The sequence below is a fragment of the Myotis brandtii genome, unplaced genomic scaffold, assembly GCF_000412655.1.
Source record: "Myotis brandtii unplaced genomic scaffold, ASM41265v1 scaffold388, whole genome shotgun sequence".
Classification (NCBI taxonomy): domain Eukaryota; kingdom Metazoa; phylum Chordata; class Mammalia; order Chiroptera; family Vespertilionidae; genus Myotis; species Myotis brandtii.
Window position 1 is genome coordinate 239,830 of NW_005364882.1, and position 11,228 is coordinate 251,057.

At 35.0% G+C, this 11,228-nt stretch overlaps 1 protein-coding gene across 3 annotated transcripts in view; it reads left to right on the top strand.

Annotated features, from left to right (window-relative positions):
* Positions 1–9,387, top strand: part of PCDH17 (protocadherin 17) — a 95,205-nt gene extending 85,818 nt beyond the window's left edge. For all 3 annotated transcript variants that reach the window (XM_005872672.2, XM_005872673.2, XM_014544920.1), the window contains one exon: positions 7,003–9,387. In XM_005872672.2, the coding sequence (XP_005872734.1) occupies positions 7,003–7,685 (683 nt within the window). In that variant the 3' untranslated portion in view covers positions 7,686–9,387. The remainder of the gene's footprint in view (positions 1–7,002) is intronic.
* Positions 9,388–11,228: the final 1,841 nt, after the last annotated feature.

The following is an 11,228-nucleotide window of genomic DNA, read 5'->3' on the forward strand; positions in this document are numbered from 1 at the left end:
ATATATATATTTCTGTTGCTGTTACATCAAATTTCTTTTTATCATTTTGATTTTATTCCTTAACATAAGTTTCCATTTAACTTAAGTTTTCTTTATCTCGGAGTATTATCTTCATGATATCAATACAAATGCCAAAAAGTTCACTCGGGTAGACATGTTGTTATGTCCAAAGGGTTCCAAACACTGAAAACCACGCCTGAAGGTGTACAGCTGGGCTGCATAGAGAGTGCGAATGTGCCAATCCCCCAAATACGCAGCTGCAGTGGGATTCGGTTGAACATGACACAGGCCAGTGGTTTCCGGTGTCTGAATGCAGCCCTGGCAATACATCCAGAAGCATTGTGCGATGCAGGTGCACGCTAGAGGATTAGCACTTCAGAGCTGCGCTGTTTGCCTATTGATAGTGTTATAATAACTTCCTCTTCAACATGGGCTCTCTACCTATCAAAAACAGATAAAATGGCATTTCACGACCGAGGTAAAATCGGGAAGCCAGATTTGTAGTGCATCCACCTGAAAATACATGTTTGTCTCACAGCATTTTTGTTGTGTACTCTGTTTCTAAATTCTGATTTTTTATGGGCAATTATTGGGAAAATTATATTTCTGCAGACCTATGCCTAGTGTTTCATCATTATATCACTGCTGGTGGGAGAAGGCATCCTCATACAATGACAAATGAGCATATTGCAACAAATGCACGATTCCCCTCACATTAGGAAATAAAGGAAGCAAAACGACGTCCCCCATCTGTGTATTTGTGTACCAGTTACTTGATTAGTAAAACAACATAGATCCCTGAGCACAAGTAAGAAACACAGGAAATACAATGCAGTAGATGAAATACTACTTAGCTAAAAAACGTGATTGGTCCTCAGATGTGACTTTTTTCCTTATGATTCCTTCCCTTCATAAGGTACTAACCAAGCTTATTAAAATTGTGCTAATATTAAGGCTGGCAGGCATGTGAACACTAGCAGGAAAAAAGGTGTGTGATAAAATTGTAATTTAGGGTACTCACTTCTTTTTATTCTGATACAGTGGGAAAAAGTTTTGAGAAACTTTCTGACACTGTCTCTGGAAATGATATTGAAAGTGAAATTTTTACCCCTCTTAGAGTCAGATGGAGCGAAGTCAGGTTTATTTTTAGCTAATATGCTAGTAAATGGGACATAGAAGTCACAAATGGAAATGATTTGAATGAGTCTAGATTGGAAAGGTGCTATTTTAATGGAATGACTCGCCCTATTATAACAAGGGTGAGGGGCTCATAGGATGGCAAAGGGTAGTAAGTAAATAATAAACAGCATCACCAAAAAAGGGAAGAACTGTTGGTTGCAAAAGTGTCAGTTCACAGGATGTTGCAAATTATATCAACTTACTGAGACATTCATTAGAGCTTTGTTGGACTGTATTCTGATGAGATCTCTATTTTAGTATTGATGTTTTCTCTCTGATATGTTAGGATATATTTGGGTAAATCACAATTTGTTGTGTTTATAGGGAAGTGTGTGTGTGCATGTGTGACGTTGTGTGTGGTGTGTGTGTGTATGTGTGTGTGTGTATGTGTGTGTGCGCTGAAGAAGAAAAAGGTAGTAAAAACAAACTCCTGTTACACCATTAGAACCTTTTAGTAGGAAAAGTAGTATAAATGAACTGCCAGTCTGCGTTCTGGGCTCATCTGTCTGAAGGTAGATAATCTGCGATGGGTGCCTCATTTACATTCTGTAGAGTTAATCTCCAGAACACTTGTTTCAGCCATAAGTGGAGATGTTTTCTGCTCCCTGCTTTTCTAGACAGCTACTTAGGTGTTATGAAAGCTTATGTTAGTGAAAAAAGGGTAAACTTGAAATAAAAAAGAAAAATGAGAACAAATAAAAAACGGACTTCCATTTATAGAGTTGTCCACTTAGAAACAATGGTAATTTTAAGATGCTGCTAGAAACATTAACAACCACAAAAACACTAATAGAGAAGCATAATTCCCATGTAAAGCAGAAATAAAGCCATTTTGTTAACAGTAATTAAGCAGAGAAAACTCTCAGATGTCCTTCGCCCCTGGCCACAGCACTTTAGAACTCGCTCATTCATGCCCTGACTTATAGGTTTTGGTTTTCACATTTCTAAGACACAATTATTTCCTCATTATAAAAATTAAATCAGATGCATATCTGAAGTTCTAATGATAGAAACTATATGTGTGTTTTCCGATGTACAAATGTGTGGGCTCCTGAGGCAGAAAGCAAGTTTGAAACTAAGCAGAAGAAATCCTTTTTACATTTTCTAATATTTCCCTAAGTGGTAACAAATTAGTTGCCAAGTATCTCTCTTTGGGTGGTGTGGTTTAGTGTTTCCAAGACTGGGAAAATAAACTTAACTTCTGATTTGTGATAAATTCTCGCCTGAGAATGAGACAGATTAGAATAAAGATGTAGATTTACTCTGAAGTAAGAAATTTCATGGACTGGTTTCTGGACATGTCTCCTTTGCAATGAACACCACTGAGTCATAACATACAAGGAGTATTACCCGTTGTCGAAATGGCCATGCATTCCTAAAGATATGGTGATTTTACAATGTTAAAATCACACTGTAAGCATTAAACATGGTGTCCTTTATGGAAGATTGCTAAAATCCAATAATTCAAGAGCAGATCATTTGATGTATTGCCTAAATATTTTTCCTTACATACACATAACTTCCTCAATGACAGTTATTTTGAAGATATATTTGGCACAACATGATTCCTTACCTACCATCTCTAAGATTAAGTTATTAAACTGCTTAATCTACATTAAAAAGAGAGTGCTTTCAGCCCTCCTGGTGTGGCTCAGTGGCTGAGCATTGACCCATGGGCCAAGAGGTCACTGGTTCGGATCCTAGTCGGGGCACAAGCCAGGGTTGCAGTCTCGATCCCCAGTAGAAGGTGTTCAGGAGGCAGCCAGTTGATGTTTCTCTCTCATTGATATTTCTATCTTTCTAGACATCTCCCTTTCTTTATCTCTAAAAAAAAATCAATAAAAACATACTTTAAAAAAAGAGAGCTTTCAGATGTCAGCCAATGTGAATATGCATATTTCAGACGTCTTTATGTCTAAATCAATTTGCATTGTATAAAATTCTAAAATCAGAAGTAGTCAAGTTGTTTGGCCAATGATAGATTTTAGATAAAAAGAGTTATACATATATATTCATTCACTATATATGTGACGCTTTATATATAAATATTTATATTTTATATATAGAGAGTATCCAAAAAATGTAAACACACACTTTGAATAGTTATAAGGGCAGTGTTTATTAACATGTATTTCATTTTCAAAATTGAGCTATCAGCTGTTAAAGTGTATATACATTTTTTGGGAAGCCCTATATTTATGTTATCACTCATATTATGAATATAAAACATTTTTGTATGTTGTAATGATTCACCTGTACGTTGCTTATGACAATTATTGATAGTTAATTTTCAGAAATGCATTGGTTATGTATTTGAGTTTTCAAATTTTATCTGGACTATATATCCTGGGAAAAGCTCAATTTTCTCACACACACAAACAAAGATGTGTGTATGTGTGTGTGTGTGTGTGTGTGTGTGTGATTTATGGTATAGAATGAACTGCAATACTGTAGTCATTTGATTGACTTTATATCATTTGAAAAAATATCTTATAAATTAAGATGCAAAATTAAACTATTTAGGATGACAGTATTTAGATCCCTCCCTAAGGGAGCTTGTGCAATAGTCAAATGAGGCTATATGACTACAGAAAATGATTCTTAATGCTAAATTTAATGCTAAACAAGTATTCCAATTTATCTGATGGTCACATGATTCTTCAGACAATCATACATTTAAAAAATTAGAAATTGGAAACTTTTTCTATAGGCAGAACTGTCCAGATTTTTAGCTGTTGGACTTCAGAATTGCTTTGTCTTTGCAATATAAACATGCTTATTTCTCAATTTTTCTCATCTGCATACCATTTGGATTAGTCCATTTTTCTGGTAGAGGGTGAATTCTGTTGAAGAGAAATCATGTTATATTGAGTAAAGTATTAAAATAAAGGTAAATAATTCCCTTATAATCTCAGATTGCTCCAGAAGACAAAAGTAAATCTTGGATCAATTATTTTTGCTTTGATTTCTTCTGCCCAGTGTCTCTAAAATTGTTTTCTGATACAAATATTTGTTTTTGGTTACACTCATTTATGCAAATAGGGGCAGTCTTTTATAATTTGCTTTAAAAAAATCCTATAGCTTCTAATTCAATATATCTATTTTGGGATCCATTTTCTCTAAGATGCAGAAGTTTACCTACATTTATAGTTCTAAGGCTTGAGAAAACACTCAACAATATTATTCTTTATTATACACAGGTTATTGAGGAGATTTTGCAAATATATAACAAAAGATACACATGGCAGAAATCCTCCTAATGCAACTCCCTTTCTTTAAAACGTTTCCCCCTCCTCTTCCCTCTCTGCTTCCCTCCTCTGCCTCTCACCCTTCACCTAGCTTCTCTTCTTCCCTCTTTCTTTGTTTTTTTTTTCTTTTTGGTGTAGCTAATCATACATTATGTGTCTCTTTTCTGTACCAACCTATTTATCTTTTTATTGATGTTACTTCAAAAATAATTTTACTATCATAAATTCTTATTTGACCCCTGCAGTTATTGTTTACTTTATGCTCATAGTTTCTGCTGCTAGTGCAAAAGTGTCCGTTCTATTTTCTTCACTGTCTGTGAACTGCTGCCATCAAAATTGCAGCCTAATCACAAGGTGAACAGCTTATAATGTATCACAATCAACACTCAAAATTTGCTCCCTAGGATGTGACATGAAGGAGTCAAGTAAAAAGCTGCAGATTTTCAGCAGTAAAGTGCAAACAATCATTTTATGTTGAAAATCAAGGTCGATTTTCACTTTCATATATCTGCATTATTCTATCACTTTCACTCTCTTTTTAAATTCATATTGAATTTATTCAGTGTTAGGCTATCCAAATAGCTGAAATTGAAGGCCAGTCACAATTGGAATATAAAACTATGTTATTATGTTTCAAAGAGAGTGTATGGATTGCAAATGAATTTTTAAAAAAATTTGACTCTAAAAGATTCAAAAGTATCACCAAGTGAAATAGGTAGTAAAGTGTTCTACTGTATTTTTGGAGGACAAAATTGGTTGAATGAAATAATACCTTTTTTTCCTAATACTTACTGGCACATATATGGAAGTATTATTTATGATTCCCATTCAGAATAGGTAAAGAAAATAGATACCAGATATTAAACTTTTCAGGATATTTTTTTCTATAAAATTTCTATTGTACTTTAAATCTATACAGGAAGGCATTTTAGAAAATGTTATGTTTCTGGATCCTTCTTCTTCTCTTTATGTTCATCTGTCTAACAATTTCATGTCAGATAACATTTGAGTCTCTGGGTAAAAGATCAGTTGGAAACTGCATTTCAACATACTTACCTGCATTACATACTAAACTTAACATATTTAATTTGCTCACAGGTAAATATATTTTAAAAAAACATGACATACCTAAATATGTTTCAAATGTTTCACGTGTTAATGATACATGCTAGTAATGCCACAGTATTTTGTTCTGTCATGACAGTATTTAGATAAGTTTAAAAAATGTTAATGTCATAGGAAATTTCATCTTAAAATCTTCTGAGATAAATCAAGTTGTATTGTATATATTTTTTTCTTTTTTAGAGAGGGAATTATTTATGTGTTTTAAATATAAATTCAGATTTTATTTATGGCTTTGAAAAGTAACTGTATAAATTTATCAATGCTATTAAATTTGCTTCTCCCTATTTTAAATATCTTTCATGTGAACATTTTTCTCCTTGCACATGACACTATAAATTTGTCAAGATCCTCACGCGTCAATTTAGTGACAATCCCAAGGGTTCTTAAATATGTAGGGAATTCTATTCCCATCACACAGAGGTAAATTGTAAATATCCTCTCCTAAAAAAAGTTTCTGATTTAAAGGATCATTAAACATTAAGGGAAATAGCTATTTCAGATGAAAAGGACAACTAGGAAGACGAAGTTCAAAGTTGTAGTTTAAAATATTGGGGTCATGGAAGTATGCAGCTGTTCTTATAATGAAGAAATTTTCTTTCATGTTTTCTTGTTCAGCATCTTTGAAATAAAGGTAATTAAAAAAGCTTTATTTAGATTATCTATATTTCTATGGGCAAAAGAGAGAAGCAAAAATTCTCACAGAAAGCACTATCATTCAAAATAGGAAATCATGATTTGTCATTCACTCTGAACTATATCTGTTGACTAAATCCATTTTCACCTACTTACACCAAAAACAAAAATCTAATGTGAAAAAAAAACTGATTATATGATCCATACCGATATCTAATAAAATAGAAATGTGCACTTTTTGACAAGTTTATTCATAACACATTCTGATAAAAATTTCCATTTGCTACTCTCAGCAGGAAAAATAGGCTTTTAAAGGAAACCTTTTATTTTATGCTGTCACCAAAATAACAATTACAAGGAAAATAGGGATAAAACATTTAAAAATAAGCTTAGGACTTGTTATAAAAGTCTGCAATCCAGTTTTTGCCCTGTTATCTGGTTTGAAAAATTAATCCGAGTAATCCTCTTTGAAGCTCACTGTTTCCAGGATGGGTTATACAGAACAAAGACTAACTGCTATCCCAAGGACATTAGTTTTTAGTGTTGTTCTATTCTACTGAGAATGATTCTCCAATGGCCACTTTTTCTTCTTCCCAGGCTATGGGAATTCATTAATATCTAGAGACTAGACTTAAATAAAACCATTGTCTCAACCAGCAGGTTTATGCAACCATCCTGAAATGTTTTAATTATTGTTTTCTTTTCCTTTTTAATTAAGAGACCAGAGGTCAAGCAGGCCCACTGAGAGCTGAACGGAGCCTTGGTAGAAATGTAAAGGCAACTCTAATGATGGGACTTGCTGTTTTTTGTCTTGCAGAACCAGAAGAGTGCATTAATTGCACAGATGAATGCCGAGTGCTTGGTCATTCTGACAGGTGTTGGATGCCACAGTTCCCTGCAGCCAATCAGGCTGAAAACGCAGATTACCGCACAAATCTCTTTGTACCCACAGTTGAAGCTAATGTTGAGACTGAGACTTACGAAACTGTGAATCCCACTGGGAAAAAGACCTTTTGTACATTTGGAAAAGACAAGCGAGAGCACACTATTCTCATTGCCAATGTTAAACCTTATTTAAAAGCCAAACGTGCCCTGAGCCCTCTCCTCCAAGAGGTCCCCTCAGCATCAAGCAGCCCCACCAAGGCATGCATGGAGCCTTGCACCTCAACGAAAGGCTCTCAGGATGGTTGCGAAGCGAAACCAGGAGCCCTGGCCGAAGCAAGCAGCCAGTATTTGCCCACTGACAGTCAGTATCTGTCGCCCAGTAAGCAACCAAGAGACCCTCCCTTCATGGCTTCCGATCAGATGGCAAGGGTCTTCGCCGATGTCCACTCCAGAGCCAGCCGGGATTCCAGCGAGATGGGGGCCGTTCTCGAGCAGCTTGACCACCCCAACAGGGATCTGGGCAGAGAGTCGGTGGATGCGGAGGAAGTCGTGAGAGAAATTGATAAGCTTTTGCAAGACTGTCGGGGAAATGACCCTGTGGCTGTGAGAAAGTGAGAGGAGGAACACAAACAACAAAAAAGCATTGGCATTTTCTGATCTCTTCTGTTGATGTAAAAATGATCCCTCCTGGTGACAACCTGGTTTAGGGGGATGAAGAGACCAATGCTGCTTTAAGGCTTTCCGTGAACATCTGAAGTGCCCACAAGTATGTCCTTTTCACTGCTATTTTTTTTTTCAGAGATAACAATGGTTGTGTTTTGACCAAACTTATATTAGGACAGAATTGATGATGCTCAAAGAGGAAAGAAAAACAGAAGAAAAAGGAGGATGAGGAGGCAAGATACCTTTTGACCATCTGTTAGGAGGTATGCGTGGGAGAAGTGAAGTGTTCTTGATCACTGTAAGACTGTCCTCCGTGACTTATGCTGACTCCACTGTTTACCTATAAACCCCATACAAAGCAGGGTCATAATGTGTGCTCTGTGGTGGATTTTTAGCAGTCATCACAGGCTTCTACTGAAAGTCCCGCAAAGACCTTGCAGTAGTCCAAGCTACACCAAACATGAATACATATTTGTGGTAAGCATTTCTGTATAAAGTTACCTGCCACACATATCAACACAAAGAACATTCCATATCATTAGTTGAAAAAAAAATTTAAAAATACTTGGTCATTTGTAAGACACCTCATGTCGTATAAAAGTTAAGTGTAAAAAGATATAGTCCATTTTTGTCCTGCACACACACAGACTAATTCACTTCACTAAAAGAGGAGAAAATTTGACGTTTTGAAATTTCTCTTTAGCATTTTAGTGTCCAACAAATATATAAATAATGATAGATCTATTTTTAATTTGACCTAGAAAGATTCTGAAAAAAATAGTTACCATTGAATAATACTATTCAGAGAAAATTAACATGATTAATGTGTTTTACTTATTTGTGGACACTAAAATAGCTTAGGAAAGGGAAAATGTCTTAGACATACACAAATCACATGATCATTTATATGTGCAAATGTAAGAAGATTCAATGTGTTTACATCAAATGACATATTTTTATTGATTTATTGCAGATTCAGTGCATATGAGCCAAATTGTTGAGTGTATAAGAGCTATATTGTGTATTTTATTAAATTAATATATAGTTGTGTTGCAAAAATATTTGGGCTTATATTGTAAATGGCAAGTGTTGCCTCAGTAGCTGTCGAACTCTATGAGTTTTGTTTTTTCCTGCTTCCTTTTCCCCATGGAGTGTGGGAAGCAGTGCCTCAGAGCAAAGTCTCTTGTTTAATGTATAGTCTACCAAGTACTACAGTACATAATCTGTTCAAAATGTGTTTGAGTGAGCCGATGGAGCTATCTGAAAGGTCAAAAAATACATCTGTCAGTCATGGTTATGTGCAAGTCCTTGTAGAAGCTTTTATTAAAGTCATGCTAAATCACAAGAATGGCATTTGTACCAATACCTGAAATTTCTTCATGTTTTCTCAATAACATACAGTTTCTGCCTCTGTAGATATCATACTGTTGATTGGTTTTAAAAGTATCTTATGTGGTTCAAGATGTGTGTTCCCATTGATTTCAAAACCATGAAAAATGCTTTAATGCATGTGTGATACCAGCCCTGGTTATTTGCATTGTGTAGTGTTTTTCAACAGGCCTGGGTCTTAACAGAATGTTTTCCATTTTTCTCAATGTGCTTCTGCCTCTTTTTATTGGTGTCCTTTGAGAAAAATACACCTCCTATTCCTTCATTTGCTTGCATTTTTTTTCTTGTGTCATTTAGCAAGTTTCAAACTTACTTCCATGTGAGGCTAGGAAACCTCAAATTTCAGGAATTGGGAAAAATAAAATTAGCACTTGCAGAAGTAGCAGCAGATGGGAAAATGCCTTGATTGACATTTTCCTTCAGTGTTAAAATTTTTTGGCATTTTACGGCTTCATGACAAACAGCTTCCAGCCCATACCTTAGAAAATGTGGTGCTGAGTTAAATAAAGGCTGTTTGTGCACTGGAGCAGAAAAATGCATTATTTGCAAACTGGTGGAGAATTCTGTGCCTTCTTTTCTGGCCACCAAGCCAGTGTAGAAACAGCATAAATGTCATAAAATTCCTAGATTAACAAAAACAAGAGTGAAAACAAACACTGAACTGAAGTAAGTTTTGTAATTTTAAACCTCAACGAATTCAACTGAAAACATTTCCCTCAAATGCTGTCAAGATTTTAGACTGTACCTCCTTTGCAAATTGCTTTGAAAGGAAGAGTGAACAACTCCCATCAGCCTTATTCTCTGGAGAACTGTATTTGGTTCCTAGTAACAGCCTTTCCAAAGCTCTATTATTGGTTTTTATCATTTGTAAATGTTTAAATTAGAAAAGAAGGGATCTTGTACATGTGAAACCGAATTGACTGTCTATATTTTGGACAATTTATGTATCTGAAATGTGTTGTCTATGTTATATGATGTTACTTTTTGCCAGGAGACCACAGGTTGATTTAGTTTGATAGCAGACATTTGATGGATTTCCATTTAGTCTTACCAAGTGTTGCTTCTCTCTTACTAGACAGATAGCCACTTAGTAAAATCTAAGGCAGTATGTAACTGACATAAAAAAGAGATTAGGGTTTGTTTTTAAAACATTCTTAACTTTGAGTAACCAGTTGTTCAATTTAGTATATGTGTCTGAAGACATTACAATGCTATAAGACTTTAAGAATTGGTGTGCCAATGTGTGAGGGGTTTCGCTTTCGGCTCTCTGTCACCAGTGATTTACTAGTGTTAGCTGTTTAACATGTTATCTGCATTTAGTAGTGGTTATTTATTTGCAAGTTGGTGGTAATTCAGCAGTCAGGACTCTAAGCTTTTATAACTGAATTGAGGGAATCTTGCTCTTCTTCATGCTGGCAACTACCTTTATCACAGACCTCTGGTGCTTGACTTCCAAGGAAGTCTATGAGATGCCAAAATCACCCTTTTGGGGAGCAACTTGCTCTAAGAGGTGATACACAATCCAACATCGCTGTTCCAAGGGGTTTCAGCATCATTCAGAATATAAAATATTAATTCACATCTCCATTTACTAACCCTCAGAAAAACTCCACACATTCAAAATGAATACTTTGATGATACTTTTTCTTTTAGGTTCTTAAATAACTGATGTCAAGCACAGAATAGTAATTTATATGAACTTTCATAAGAAAGTCAAAGTTTTAAAAATTGTTTACTGATGAACTAAAAAAATCAGTAACAAAATCTTTCCATAACATGCTAATGATGAAAGATCTTTTCATCAAAGTTAAAAGTAGTAAGAATCAGTGTTAGTTATACCTATACCAAAGTAAACATTAAAGAGACATTTCACACAATTTCAAACAATGCTTTCATATTATTTCTTAACCTGACATCCAATTGCAGGCAATATACAAAGATTGGCTCACTGCTCTATTAATTAATTGAATTCCTGATTTGGAAATGGACTTGTTTTGTTTTCCTAAATTAGCAGAGATCTTGTAAAATATGACTTCCCTGTAAAAGATCTAGGCACTGCCCGATTTAAAAAATGACACCATAAAAATATGGTCATGTAGTAAGAGA